This window comes from Haliotis rufescens, unplaced genomic scaffold (genome assembly GCF_023055435.1).
Source record: "Haliotis rufescens isolate VD_foot unplaced genomic scaffold, xgHalRufe1.0.p SCAF_16, whole genome shotgun sequence".
Taxonomy (NCBI): domain Eukaryota; kingdom Metazoa; phylum Mollusca; class Gastropoda; order Lepetellida; family Haliotidae; genus Haliotis; species Haliotis rufescens.
Genome location: NW_025963846.1, coordinates 30,342,495 through 30,358,313, shown reverse-complemented (window position 1 = coordinate 30,358,313; position 15,819 = coordinate 30,342,495). Strand labels below are relative to the sequence as shown.

Here is a 15,819-nt window from a genome sequence, read left to right as displayed (position 1 = left end):
GCAGATGGCCAACCAAGTGGATGACGGATGGAACTAGACACAACTTGAACTAGACACGACTTGACACTACTGGAGCTTACACTGGCCATCTTAACTTTGGGGCAAGCAACTAGCAAACAAAAAGGTCATCTTCAGCTAGCTGAAGTCACAATAATGAACAGTCTACCAAGGCCCCCAGAGTGATGAGTCTACTCCTCCACTGCAAATCCTAATACAAGAGTCATCAGACCCCCCCCCCACCCCACCCCCCCACCACCACACCCCCCCACCACCACCACCACCACCACCAACCCCCCCCCCACCACCCCCCCCACCACCACCACCACCACCAACCCCACCCCCCTGTAAAGTAACCACTAGTAAATGTGCAATTCTGTATGTAATGAATCAACAGTTGAATGTTCCTTAAGAAGCATACAATGTTTACCCACAAAAGATCCACCATGGTCGAAATGGTATAAAATGAAAAGTAAGACAAGTGTGTTTCTGTGGGTTTTTTTATGTAAACAAATGACAAATTACAAGAAACAACAACTAAATAAGATACAATTGTTTTCAAACTTTCAAAATACCTGCAAGTTACTCTGGTCAGTCTGGAAACACCAATAGGACTTGGTTCAAAATAAAAATAAGAAAAATCCCAAAATATCAAAAGGCACCACTTCAGTATGTGCCTGATAGCTTTGCCAAGTTTCCATCAAATACACTGAAAGGTTTTCGAATTCTGCCCCGGAAACGAACCCCATCTCCAATTGAGTCTATTTCCCCACTCCATGCCATAAAAATTTAAAAAAATAAAAATTAGAAAAATCCCAAAGATCCTCTACCATGGAAATTGAATCCTTGCCCTGTGGAGGGTGTAGATACTGCCAAAAAGCCCACCAGAACAGGGGGAACTTTATAGAAGTGGTAGACTACACGGTCCCGCTTGCCAGGCGGACCCCAAGGGTTCGATCAAATCAAGTACTTGAGGTATCAGGCTGTCCCCCCGGAGTGACGTCCAGAGTTTTCTGCACCACAGAAGATCTGTTGGAGGGGTTCTCAAAGGGAGAAGTGAAGAGTACTGGAGGACCCAAATCCAATAGTAGGAACTGTAGCCATCGAAGTGGATGGGGGAGGGGGCGTGACTGTCAGATCGTCAGTCGAGGAGCCACAGGAAGTAGATGCGGAATTCTCAGGCTCTTTTGGGTATTCCCAGGAGGAAATAGTCAATGCCCAACAGGAAGACACGGATCTAAGATGTGTACGAGAATGGATGGAGAAGGGAACAGCCCCCCCAGACGCTGAACTCTATTTATCAAGCCCCGCAGCCAAGTTTTACTGGATCAACAAAGAAATGTTTACAAAAGATAGACATGGTCTCCTGGTAACAAAAGAAAGACTCAACTGAGCAGAACCAAACAAGGCTCATGATCCCCAAGGGACTGCAGGGGGAGATATTGCCTGCACGACATCCCCACAGCTGGACACCTCGGGGTAGCAAAGACAAGAGAGCGACTAAAAGCTAGGTATTTTTGGTATCGCAGCTCTCAAGATGTTCGAGAGTACATTGCTACCTAGGTGCAGACAGTGTTCTTGCAACAAGAAGCCACTGAAACATGTCAGAGGCAAGATGGAATGCTTTCATGCAGGAGCCCTAATGGAGAGGGTACACTTGGATTTCGTGGGCCCACTTGGATTTCGTGGGCCCACTACCCAAGAGTCAGAAGGGAAATGAATATATTCTCATGATGGTGGATCAGTCCACAAAGTGGGTCGAGTGCATTCCCTTGCCATGTCAGAAGGCGGAAGAGACGGCTAGAGCAGCCGTTAATGAGTTTTTCGGCAGGTTTGGTTTTAGATATCAGATCCACACGGATCAAGGAAGAAATTTTGAAAGCAAACTGTTCCGGGCCATCTGTGAGTTCCTGCAAGTAAACGATCCAGAACTACCCCATGTCGACCATCCTCAAATGGTAAGGTGGAGAGGTACAACAGAACACTCATGCAAATGGTACGATGTCACATCGGAAAATCCCAATCCTCATGGGATGAGTACTTGCTACAGCTAGCTAGTGCAATCTGGTCTTCAGTCAACCGACATACGGGCTTCACGGCCAACCGACTGATGTTAGGGCGAGAAATCAACATTCCTGCTGATTTGATATTTGGGAAGCCCACAGAGGAGAGGGGAATAGGGTCTATCCGATTATGTCAGGGATCTCAAGTGCGCTGTCCAGGAAGCTCATGACCTAGCCAGGAGTCGGCTGAAAACCGCGGTGTTGAGAATGAAAAAGGATTATGATCTCAAGACCCTTACGAGAACCTTTGAGGAAAGTGATGCTGTCTACATCCTGAACTCTGCGACCATGTTGGGAAAATCCAAGAAACTGTGCCCAGTGTGGAAGGGTCCTTACTTGATAGTGAGGAAGCAGACCGCCAATATGTTTGTGGTCCAGGGTCCTCGGAAGGAGATGAAGCCCTGTAGAGACAGGGACTTGACTTGGCTCCAGAGAAGAAAACTTGGCAGGCCGGTAGATGACTTGAGGTTAGACTGGCTCTATGAGGAGCCGGGTCAAGAGTCACCCGAAGGTGAGCTGTTCTGTGTGTGTCGGAGACCAGATGACGGGTCCTTCATTATAGGGTGTGATAAGTGTGACGGGTGGTTTCATTGGGCCTGCGTCGGAGTGAAACCGGAAGAGGCAGAAACCATGGAACACTATGAGTGTCCACCATGCAGGGTAGGGTAAAACGTAATTTGCTTAACCTGTGGGTAGATAGGTTGAGTAAATGTGATGCTTTCTCTTGCAGGAAGTTTTTCAACGCGGAATTAGACTGCGAAGAATGTCGAGAAGTAGTAGTGAAGATGAGGGTTTGATGCCCTACTACCCGGCCAAGGAGCCGGTGACAATCACAGACATCCTCCTGCATGGCGCTCCAGTCCCGAAGCGCTGCAGAGGACCAAATTTCATTCTGGACCCCCAGGAATCAAGCGCCCAGGCGGAACCCTTGGTGGACTTCTCCAAGCCACCGCGGATGATACCCAGGGGAAGGGGAGTAACTATGACAGATGTGGAAAAGGTGGGGAGGAACGCCCAGAAGAGGGGTCGGGCGAGTTCCTCCACCGACTCGTGGGACGATGGCCGTCAAGGGGGGAAAAAAGGAAGTCACTGCAGGTCTGGATCCCAGCAGGAGCGGAAGGCGGGGATCGCCAAGTGACTTGGGGATGGTTGCCCTCAAGGCGGCGGTCCCTTGTCAGGCGGCGGTCACTTGTCAGGCGGCGGTCCTCTGCCTCTCGCCGCTCTCACAGCCCTCAACGAACCCAGGGACAGGAGATCCAAGTACCACCACCCCCCAGGAACTCCCCGGCCGAACATCAACACCGGCCGAGCCTCTCTGTTGTTGCCCAGTGTTCCCGTGGGGCGACCAGGGACAGGAACTCGGCGTGCCTGGTGCCGGAATGTGGCGTAAGATCCCGGAAACTTAAACAGCACGTTCAGATAGCCCACTTGCCCCTGTATTTGATGGGGAGTGGGAAGCTGACCAGGGAAGAGGCCCAGGATAGAGTCCGAGTCTTGCGACACCTGGCGTCGCTACTGGTCGGTCCCGGGGCAAACTTGAACGACCTGAAAAAACGTGCCTGCCGTGGTCACCGGGTCCCCTAGACTGCAAGTTGTCACCCGAGGTTTGAAGGGGTCCTTCGCTGCTCTACTAGCAATGCCTGGGCCATCTACCGGATCCTCTAGAGTGGAGGGATGAGCAGACCCCTTAGACCGGCATATTTGTTGGGCAACCGGTGCAAGATCCAGGGGCCTGGTATTTTTACCGGGCCACTAGAAAAAAGGACTTACAGGCCTAGAGTTCTGTCCAGGGCAGAGGGAAAGGGATCTTGGTTGGAGGACCCCAATTGAGAATAGAAACTGGGAAAGCGTCCAAGATTTCCGAAAAGTAATCCATGTCGGAAAATTAAGACTGAAATTCGAGATCTAAGAAGTGTCCACTAGTCCTGAAGAGCTTTGGAACTCAAAGGTGAATATCTCTATGGAAGAGGAAAAGTCATAACCTATGAAAATCCCGGATGTCTACCAGGGCAGAATATAGGGTCCTACCCCACCGCAGATCCCAGAAGACGTCAGGTTCCTGTAAATAGGGGGGGGGGGGATGTGGTGGTCGGCCATGTCCGCCAATACAGCCGAAGCTACCTGAGAGCCGCAGCACATGTCAGGGAAGCTGCAGGACCCGGAAAACCTCCCAGCCAATCAGCTAGCCGGGACCCGATGAGGGAAGCAGTCAAGTTCAAAGCAAGCAAAGTAAGTATGTCTTTTATGGCCTTTCGCTTATCTTTGCTAATGTAGCTGACTCGCAATGGTGTCAACTAGTGCCAATGGTACTATTATCGCCGGAATAGTACCGACACAAGTTCACACTATACTATTGAGAAATTTTAGAAATGTTTATTTTTTACGTTTCCATGGCAACAAGATGGTCTTAGGTTCTGTGAGGGTATGGTTCGTTTCCGGAGCATAACTCCTAAACCGTTCAATATTTCTTCACCAAACTTTGCAGGTCTGTCAGGTACATGCTGATGAACTGGTACCTTTAGCTATTGAGAAATCTGAGATATATTTATTTTTTACGTTTCCATGGCAACAAGATGGACTTAGGTTCTGTGAGGGAAGGGTTCGTTTCCATAGCATAACTCCTAAACTGTTCAATATTTCTTCACCAAACTTTGCAGGTCTGTCAGGTACATGCTGAACTGGTGCCTATTAAGAAATATTTATTTTTTACGTTTCCATGGCAACAAGATGGACTTAGGTTCCAAACTTATCTTCTTTTTTTTACAATTGCCATGACAAGTTCCACCTCGGTTAAAAAAGGTAAGGGGTTTGTTTAGATTTAATTATGTCATAAATTCTGCAACAGGGGCGTGGGATATAGCCACGTTAGTGGCAAACTCTTGTTATTGTTAGGCAAATGAACTTCAGGGGTGACTGATGTAACTTCGGACCGATAGTCCCAACTATCGAGTGGGCCACCTGGGGGTGGGTTCATTGATATGTCATGAATAATGTTATCCATATCGATCTACGATTTTGTAATTCGATATTTGCAAACTGACTTTGTCGAGCTTGTGTTGGTGCTTTTCTTCATTATAAATACCGTTTCTTTGCAGTCATATGTATTGTAAGACCAACCTACTCATTTTCAGTGAAGTTCAACTTGTCTTATATATCATAATTGAAATGTAGTCATGGTAGTAACTGGCAACAGACAGCCACCATTATTCATCCTTACAATCGTTTTATACATCATGCACCAATTAATCCTGATAAATATCAAATTGGATTCCAGTGATTTCCACTTTGATTATTTTAAAAAGTGTACATGTATTATGGTATGTAGTTGATAAGGTAATTTGTCAGTGCCTGTTTCTTTTGCAATTTCTTGAAAAAATATTCACCTCTCTGTCATGTGCCTGCTCAATACTTGTATTGCTGTCACAATTCACAATATCTACTGACGAACCTTCACATTTTGCATGCAGCATCGCTTATCTGCTGCCTTAAAATGCATGCCTATTGCCAAATGGGCGTTAATACGACATAGATATAGGTAAGTATTCAATGGAAATATACTTCATTTTTAAAAGTGTGACACTGGAACATCAAGGGCAACACTTTTAGTACCGATTGGAGTGAACAATCAACTGATCCCACCGCCTTGCTTCATACAGCTATCAAGTGGTTTTCTATTTCCTGATTATATATATATATATATATATATATATAAATTAGGATTAATTAAAATTGAATTATTGTCCATGAAGTATATGTGTATATTGGAAAATGTTAAATTGAATATAACTTGAATATATGTGGAGGTGTTAATGTGTACCAACTATGTGATGTTAATGTACTCGAAGTATTTCATACGGGAGCGCATGTGACGACCAAAATCTAGGGGAGGTGTAAAGAGTGTAAAGAGTTAAGGTTGTCACAGAACAGCCAAAGTGAATAAAGAGAGACTATCAGTTTGGATTAAAATGTATGAGAGGGACACGGGAGAGACCGGTTCGGCATACATAGATGCAGGTTATAAGATAAATCCAGGAGTTAATAGATAAAATTAGTCAAGAAGTGCGGGTCAAGACCCAGCTTAAGTCACCGAGAAGCTTAGCTACAACTCAATCTTCAGACTAATAAATAGTTTTAAAGTGTGAGAACTAGAACGGGCTCACGTGCTAATCAACCTCGTGACGTCATATTAATTTATCATTAAACTGAAGTGGAGAAGTTTGAGGGATAAAACGAGATGGAAAATCGTCATTTGGGGTGAGCGGTTAGCGGGACACTAGTAAACAGGTGAGAGGTCACTGCGCTCCTAAAGTAATATAGATTACTGCCAGCACGTTTGTGTGGTATCTTATTACTATAGTCAACCGTTTAAATAATATTATCTCAACTTGGAAATCGAGTTGTCTTGTTCCTGCCGTGGTGTCTCCTGGAAGTGAAACTCAAGGTAAAGGACCTGATTACTAGGGCTGGGACGGGTAACTCAGGTACTCGGGTCGGGTGGGTATTGAGAAGGACCCACGTACCCACAGGACTACCCGGACCCGTGGTTGGTCATGTGATATATTGTCTAATGACAAAAATGATCTTGAACTATATGGTTACACTACAAGTCACTAATGTTCGCATTTTTGTTTCTGACTATGCACCCAGACTTTTATAGGTTTGAATAAAGATAAAACTTCAGTCAACGTCAGTGTATGCATGAGCAGATCGATTTATACGTGTATCTAAATACATTTTGTCCAGGGCTACAGTCAAACTATTCCCAATCGGACATTTTGTACCTATCTCTTGAGACTAACAGTGGGTACCCGGGTAGGGTCGGGTAATAGGTGGGTGGGTACCCGTGTAGTTAATTCGGACTCGTCCCAGCCCTACCGGTTACATAACAGACAGAACATTGTTTAGGCAAAGAGATATTCTGTACTGTCCATACACTAGCGTGAACGTTGCCAATAGAGTTGAAAGCTATACTGGTTAACTGTCTGTAGGTGTGATAGTAACGCGTACCGCTCATATCGTGCATACTAAAGGCGCTGTCAGCTTAAGGTTGGACCGGCTTGGTCAGAGCACCTATAGTGGGTTAGCGAAGGGAAAATTGAAAAAGATCACCCATTGTATGGTTCCAGATTTTGACATATCCTCAATAACAACAGTGTTGAAATTTGTGTCCACATTATAACTGCTATTTAATGTACCATATTCAACGTAATAAGCGCCCAGGGCGTTCTCAAAATTAGAAATAGGGGGCTTATATTAGAATATTATTTTGGTGAAAAAAATTTGAAAGAGTTGAAAGATCGTAAATTTCTTGATTTATGCTGAAATGTTTACATACGACAGATATATTTTTCCAGAATTTAATTGCCCCTAATTAAGGGTACATATCACATACGAGCGGGTATTATACACGAATAAATAAGTCTTGTGGACATTGATCAATCGGAAGGGGTGCTGATTGATTCACTCGCCAATATATTTGCAAATATCGCCGTGGGCGCTTCTTAGAGCGGGGCGCTTATTACGTCGAATAAGGTATGTTTTATTGTTTGCATGTTTTGATTTCGGACCCTTAGGGTAAGTGTCTCATAATATCATCTGATTTCTTCTCTTTCTTTTTATCAGAACTAGTTTATGCTGTGAATGATTGAAAATAAGATACGATTTCTTACTTACTAGACAAAGGACATCAGCTATTTTGAGCATAAGCAAGAACAAGTGTAATGAATACATACCCATTCCTACTGCCTGGTTTCTGCAAAAGAAAATGAATGGTATGCTTATCATGTATTCATGAAGCTGCAACTGTGTATATGATTTCAAGAAATATGAAGTCGACCTGGATGTGTCGAACTCTTGTATTCATGAAGCTGAAACTGTGTTTATGATGCAAGAAATATGGAGTCCACCTGGATGTGTCGAATTCTTGTGCCTAGTTAACAAGCAAACCTTACATCAATGATTACTGTGTTCACATCGGCAACAAGTGAAGTGTTCACATGTGACAACACATGAAAATTGAGAAATGAGTTAAACAGATTACAAATATGTTAGTGAATCTATTCTGCAAACATTCTGCTCTCACAGGTCAATCTGATCTCCATAAGCTCATTTTGATTGCGTTTAAGTGAGCTGTTTTTTCTGTTCTCTTGGAACACAGTTCAGAAAGTTTCCACTCCCTTTCCTAAGAGAGAAAGATGGGCAAAATAAGAACGAGTCTGAGCTAAAATTATATTCCTTGATAACTGTGAAAGATGCAAAAATGTCTGTCTGTTCATTTTGCAAGATTGCAGAAGCAAGAACTGTCTCTCTCTTTGATACTCTGTACAGGCATGCACATAGCAGGGTTTTGATCATAATAATTGTCAGAAAGCCTTAAGTTCATGAACTGAACTAGTGACTTGAATTAAGACTTTCTGTCTGTGAAACAAATTTATTTTCTAAATTTGGGGGTGGTCGTGTCAGAAAGCATTAAAATATTTCCTATTCATATTTCAGTTCTGGCATGACAATTTCAAATTTTTGCATAATTCATTAGGATCCCTTTCCGCTCCCAATTCCATGTTTAAGAACTAGAGTGAGTGAGTGAGTTTGGGATTTACGCCGCTTTTAGCAATATTCCAGCAATATCACGGCGGGGGACACCAGAAATGGGCTTCACACATTGTACCCATGTCGGGATTCGAACCCGGGTCTTCGGCGTGACGAGCAAACGCTTAATCACCGCCCCTTTTAGAACTAGAGAGTTTGGCAGCCATCATGTGAGCCCAAGGTTTAACTTGTTGACTTCCAGAGCTTCTCGTGAACGTTTTCCTGAACTTTGCACATTGCCGATAACCTGACCACTTCACCATAAGTGCCTTCCATCATATTATACCTTCATTATTCACCATGTTTACCTTGTTTATTGCCTGTTCATGCCAATTAAAATTGAACTACTCTTATGGCCTAATTTTACTTCTTTTCATGGTCCCGCGAGGCGATTCGCTGTGCAGAGTTGCGTCCCTTGGGCACGCCAGAAACCTATGATTGTGGGTTCGAATCCCGGATCGCCCCGATTATGTTTCTAGGTTTGTCAGCACCATACCCGTGCTCGTGGGTTTCAGCGAAGTGATAAACGTCTGAGACCTGCACCACTTCGGGCTTTCCTCCCACATTAAGCTGACACGCCGCGATATAACTGGAATACTGTTAAAAGCGGCGTAAAACCCAACTCACTTACTCACTCACTCCCGCGAGGCGGATTAGCATGAACATAGTGTGATGACCATGTAGGTACGAAGTATAGTGCTTGTAGTGGCTACTAACTATTCATATCCAATGCATTAGCATGGCAACTGCTGACCCTAAGGAGATAGAGGTGGTGGAAAGTGACATTCAAGTTGAAAGTGAAACTGCCCATCGTCGATCTCGTCGAGTTTGACATCCCCCAGGTTATTTATCTGACTATGTAGTGGACAGTTGTTTGTTACCAGAGGGCAGTGACCATAGTAAGCCCTAGAGTATGCCTGGGAAATTGCAAACGGGGACCAAAGGTAAACTGAAAGGCCAATCTCTTCCTACCAGCATAAAGAGAGGGAAAATGCTTCAATGATCAATGATCAAGTTACCTGGCAGATCCCATCAAGGTTTGACACACCCAAAATCTAGAACAGGGACTCTAGAAAGCGTATCCTCTCAGGGCTCACAAAGCACGATTCTCCCGGCCCTTAGCGATCCACAAACGGCGGAGCTTGACAGAAAAAGGAAGCAGACGGAATATGAGGAGTTACAGCGTCACTTGGCGGAAGATAAGAGGGCCGACGTTAGATAGATGAGGACGCTCGTGCTGCAGATAGCCGCAGATCAAGAGGTCATTGAAGCACAGGAGTTAGGGTGAACGGCTGCCAGGGAGAGAGAATTCCATAACAAACAGTTAGAAAGGAGATTACGGAAGGCAAGGCAGCAATTGGAGGAGGCAGAGTTAGTAAACAAAGCAGATGATGAGCCATTTGATACTACTGGTCCAAATATATCAGACAACGCCAACTATAAGTCTGGAAGGTAATTTAAAGTACCGACGTTTACTACAATATTGGATTATTAAACAGTCATACATAACTGGATATAACATTTAAAGACAATCGGTGCATGAAGAAAAAATCTGTCTATTGAGCTATCACTATATTTCATCAACAACCAGACCTGTTCGTCACGGGTGGAACGAGCATTCATTGAAACAGCCATCTGCATAATGCTACCCCTGCGTCACAGGGCCATATGACACAGTTGAACCAATCAACTCAGCTCGAAAGGGTGCACGGGGTTCACGCACGCACAAATACGGTGTTAGCGTTTGGCGTCTCTACGTGCGTGATTCCTGTGCACCCTTTTGAGTTGAGTTGATTGGTTGAACTGTGTCATATGGTTGTTGATGAAATTAAGTGATAGCTAAAAAGACAGATTTGTTATTCATGCACCGATTGTCTTTATATCCAGTTATATACTAGCCACATAAAGAAGCCGTGCACGGAGAAAATATAGATATAAGGGCACACCGTCCATATATGAAATATAGGTTTGAAACAGCAATTATTGTAGACATTCAAACGTTCATGCACGTGCAATGCGATATGACGTCATTGATGGGGGCCTATGGTCGTGCAATGTGTTACTGCACGTGCATCCTGTGCATCCTGTGCAGCTGTACACAGCATGTGCAACTCAAAATTCGCTTTCACTTTGGAAAGCATGATCTGTGGTCATTCAAAACTTCAAAACTTATCAGGTGCAGACACAAGCATATCACAGGCAAATCATGCCAAGATTGACAGCTGCACAGCGTCATGAAGCCATTGGAATGATCCGAGCGGGAATGAGGCAACAACAGGTGGCAACATATTTCCAATGCCATCATAACACGATATCGGCATTGGTGAGGCGTTATCAGAACACAAATGACGTTGCCGACCACCCACGTTCAGGACGTCCCCGAGTAACGATGCCAAGACAGGACAGATGGATTCGAGTTACACATCTCCGACACAGGTTCCAAACGGCAGTAACGACGTCCCAGACAATTCCTGGACTGAGCCGTATCCATCCCAACACTGTCAGGAATCGTTTTACGTCAGTACTAGATTCGATCATGACGCCCTGCCATATGTCCCATCCTGACACACCGTCATCGCGTCAATCGTCTAAAATGGTGTCGGAATCATGTTCGCCAACCTCGAATATGGTGGAGAAATGTTGTCTTTACAGATGAATCGAGGTTCAACATTTCCCACAGTGACGGGCGCCAACGTGTCGACCGGCGTTTGGGAGAACGTTATGCACGCAACTGTATTGTGGGGAGGAATCGTTTTGGAGGTAGCTCTGTGATGATTTAGGGTGGGTTAACAGCACGGCACGGAACCCCTTTGGTAGTTGTTCAGGGCAATCTCACCGGTTGGCTACAGAGATCAGATTCTGAGGCCTGTGGTCATTCCTTTCCTGCAACGTCATGGCCCGTGGATTGATATTTCAAAAGGACAACGCTCGTCCTCACACGGCTGGGGTCGCAATGGATTTCCTTCACCATAACAATGTCATGTTACTGCCATGGCCTGCAAATTCTCCAGATCTCTCCCCAATAGAGCATGTGTGGGATGAAATGGAGCGCCGTCTGCGTCATCTTCCACATCCTGCAGATAATGTCCGTGACTTGGCACAGGATTTGAGGAGGATAGGGCAGGCTATCCCCAGGCCTTCCATACCCATTTAGTGGACTCCATGCGTCGCCGATGCACTGCTGTGATTCACGCACAGGGTGGTCATACCCGTTATTGACTTTGTGACTTTGTCGTTTGACCCCCTACTCCATTTTGATCTTCTGACGTCATCGTAACAGATGTTGTTCAGGTCCCGTTGATATTTTCTTATGGTCAGATCATTCAGCTGCTATAGCGTCTGCATCATTTTGTTCTTGCTATTGTATTTCAATCCAGAATATATTTTCTCCGTGCACAGTTTCTTTATGTGGCTAGTATAGATAATCTCATACCAACTTTGACTGGAGTAGATTCGATAGTTTTTTCAGATATTGTAGTAAACGTTGGTGCCTTAAATTACCTTCCAGACTATAGCTCTACTTTATATATTCCTCTCCTAACATAGTGGTGACAAATCCTACTCGTGTGCCAGTTACCACGAGTAGTAGACACATAGGAGTGACCATTCCCTCTAGTGTGTAAAACCCGACTACTACTGTGCCAGTTACCCCTAGTAGTGCTACAAGGGACACAAAGCAAGTGAAGCATGATCCATACACCATAGTGACATGGTCAGCACCCTTTGTGACTACCCTATCTGCAGATGCGCCTCCCTTTCAACCCCAAAGTGGGCCAAAGAAACCATCTGATTCAGAATTGATATATTGCCTACCACAGCCTGAACAACCAGTGTGTTGTATCCTAATTTGCCCGGTTCAATCGGAATCAAGCCATGCCACATTACCAAGTCAGAACTTAACTGACCTCCTCATTTCCTCCTCCTATGGTATACCATAACCAGCCTTGCCTACATTTGCAAGTGGTAAAGAGAACGATTTTGCCCTCCTCAAGATGGCTCTTGACAATCTTGTGAATGTTCACCCGCATCTGACAGAACACTACAAGTATCAAGTACTGCTTGACCGACTTGGTGGTAAGATAAAACAAGTTGGCAAAATCATATATGCATCATCCTAGGCCATACACGATGGCTGTTCAAGCTCTTAAGGAAAAATATGGACAGCCAAGGCAATTAGTCTTGGGTGAAATCTGATACATCATGAGTTTGCCTCCCGTAAAGTTCAATGACAATGAAGCCTTTGACAGTTTTTCACTATCTGTTCATTCCCTAGTAGGAATGCTACAATCGTTGGAGGGCCAGAATGGCTACGAGCTGAAATGTGGTTATCATGTTGACCGTCTCCTGGGTAAGTTGCCACCAAGCCTCCAAGATAACTTTTTTGAGCATTGTATTAACAAGGGTATCCTAACCATTGATGCTGACCAGGCCTATACCCTCATTGACCTAGCCAAATGGTGACAAACCAAAGCAAGAGCTAAACATATTGCCAGTCAAGCTGCAGCAACTTACATGAGTGACTTTTCTAAACCTGACAGGAAAGACAAACCTACACAAGCTGCAAAGAAGAATTCGCCTACAGCAGTGTTCACTACTGAAACCAAACAGTATCAGTCTAAGAGACAATCCCAAGTAACTGTCAATGCTCAACCAGGGAAAGGTGATGTTATTCAGAAATACCAGTTTTGTCCACATTGCAACAATAATGAACATTACTTACATGGATGTCCAAAATTCACAGCAATTGAATACAAACCAGGTCATTGAATGGATTAAGTCAGGTCCAAGGTGTTACAAGTGCAGACGGCTTCACAAGCCTAAACGCTGTAGCCTTAAGAAGCCTTGCCATATTTGCAATGAATAACACTAGACAGTACTTCGTGAAGCAATTACAGACATGGGGCAGACAAAGTATGTTCGGTGAGAACCGATAATGCTGAAACAGATCAACCAGCCAGACCACCAAGTGTACTACTCAAGGTTGTTAAGGCACTGCTTCATGGCCCTGAACACATCATGGAAACTTATGCTTTGCTTGATGATGGATCAATGAGGACTCTGATCCTAACCCCTGCTGTCAGGCTGTTAAACCGTCCTGGTAAACCCAAAAGTATACTACTTACCGCTGTCCGTCGTGACCCATTATGGTGCAATGGAAGGTCTGTAGATTTACAGGTATCACCCATAGACTTTTGCCTTCTGACAAACCACTCCTTTGATTCATGGGTCGCTATATGGACAGAAACAGACAACCAGATACCTATGAATGGCAAGTGCTACCCTTCGGAACTACATGTAGTCCATGCTGTGCAACGTCCACTCTCTAGAAACATGTTGTTGATGGGAAAGGACAAAATGACGATGTATTTCTGTCAGTCACAACAGCATTCTATGTGGACAACTGCTTGGACAGTGTTGACACACCATCAAGAGGCAAAGAGCTTGTGACAGAATTGAGACAAGTACTTGCTCAAGGTGGGTTTAACATTCGACAATGGACAAATAACGTTCCATCTGTGATAGAAGATCTTCCACCCGATGCCAGATCTGAACTAGGGCTAAACTTCGGCAAGGGTGACACTGATGAACTCAGGTACAAGTGCCGTCCAATTGATTACGATCAGCTGACAATGAATGTCGTGTACAGAATCCTCGCCAGCCAGTATGACCCAATAGGGTTTCTATACCCATACCTTGCACGTGCCAAAATATTCGTCCAATATCTCTATAAAACACGAAGAGATTAGGACGCACCGATTGAAGAAGGTCCCATCATTGAGAAATGGAGAGAATGGGAAAGTGAACTCATTGACCTTACATCTCTTCACTTCAAAGAGCTACACACCAAACAGAGACACTTAAGAGACAACTACCAGACAAATTCATGTATTCTGCGATTCGTCAGAATGCATTTATGGAGCAGTAGCTTCTATTCGCACAGTGAATGGTGACAGATCTATTGTTGTCTGTTTCCTTGCTGCTCGCTCACGAGTTGCTCCCAAACGAAAAGTATCAATGCTGCGTTAGGAATTATCAGCAGCCCTTACCGGAGCTCAGCTAGCCGATGTCCTGTGTAAAGAATTAACCTTGCCTATCCAGAAAACTGTCCTGTGGATTGGTTCAACAACTGTACTGGCCTGGTTGAAATCGGAATCATGTCGTTACAAACTATTTGTGGGTACACATGTCGCTGAAGTTCAGGTGCTCACAAAGCAGAAAACTGGCATTATGTCAACTCAAAGGACAATCCTGCTGACATAATTACACGTGGAAAAACCCGTGAAGGAACTGGCAGAAAGATCAAGGTGACAGGATGGACCCTCCTTTCTGTACATGTCCCAAGATCAATGGCCTACGTATGTACTTGAACATCAACCTGATGACAAAACAGATCCGAGGAAAGGGTTTTGTGGTTCACCAACTGTTACACCCTTAGCATTATCTGACTTTAGCTGATATGACAATTGGAATGCTCTTGTCAGTGCTGCAAAACTGTCCCATGATGGGGCGGCCGTGGCTACAAGATCACTGCTGAACAACATGATAGCATAGAAAGACTGCTTTTTCCAGATTCAGACTGATTGCTTCCTAGAAGAAATGTCAGCTCTGACAAGTGGTAAGGAGTTGCCAGCAAACAGCGAAAATCCTGCAACTCAATCCAATGTACGACTCTGAATCAGGGTTAATTAGAGTTGGTGGTCGACTACGACTCTCAGACGACCTCTCAAATGAGGAGAAACACCTCATTGTTCTTGACTCTCATCATCCTATCACCAAACCACTCATTAAAGACTATGACAAAAAACTGCAACTCTACCTCTCTGTCAGAGAGAATCCTTGCTGAAATCCGACGAAAGTTCTGGATACTATGTGCTCGAGAAGCCATTCGCCATCACCAGCACAAGTCAATGATGGCTTGGCAAACCAGTGGCACTGAAAATATGTAACCTACCACCTGCTCGTCTCAGACTTTACAAACCTGCATCTTATTCCAATGGGAGTAGACTGCCTTTGGCCCAATGAAAGTGAAGAGTGGGACATGTACAGAGAAAAGGTGGGGTGTTATATTCAAATGCATGACCACACGTGCTGTCCACTTAGACTTACTGGAAAGCATATGCAGATGCATTCCTCATGGCCTTTATGTGGCAGAGTGATTTTTTGTACATAC

General features: G+C 44.6%; 1 protein-coding gene across 5 annotated transcripts in view; it reads right to left on the bottom strand.

Annotated features, from left to right (window-relative positions):
• Positions 1–15,819, bottom strand: part of LOC124119556 (protein TsetseEP-like) — a 256,264-nt gene that overhangs the window by 184,556 nt on the left and 55,889 nt on the right. For 2 of the 5 annotated variants that reach the window (XM_046482105.2, XM_046482107.2), the window contains exons 2-3: positions 9,668–9,789; positions 7,793–7,812 (exon numbers count right to left, since the gene is read on the bottom strand). The exons of 1 other annotated variant lie outside the window; for it this stretch is intronic. In XM_046482105.2, the coding sequence (XP_046338061.2) occupies positions 7,793–7,812; positions 9,668–9,681 (34 nt within the window). In that variant the 5' untranslated portion in view covers positions 9,682–9,789. The remainder of the gene's footprint in view (positions 1–7,792; positions 7,813–9,667; positions 9,790–15,819) is intronic. 2 more of the 5 variants (XM_046482108.2, XM_046482106.2) reach the window with 1 other exon arrangement.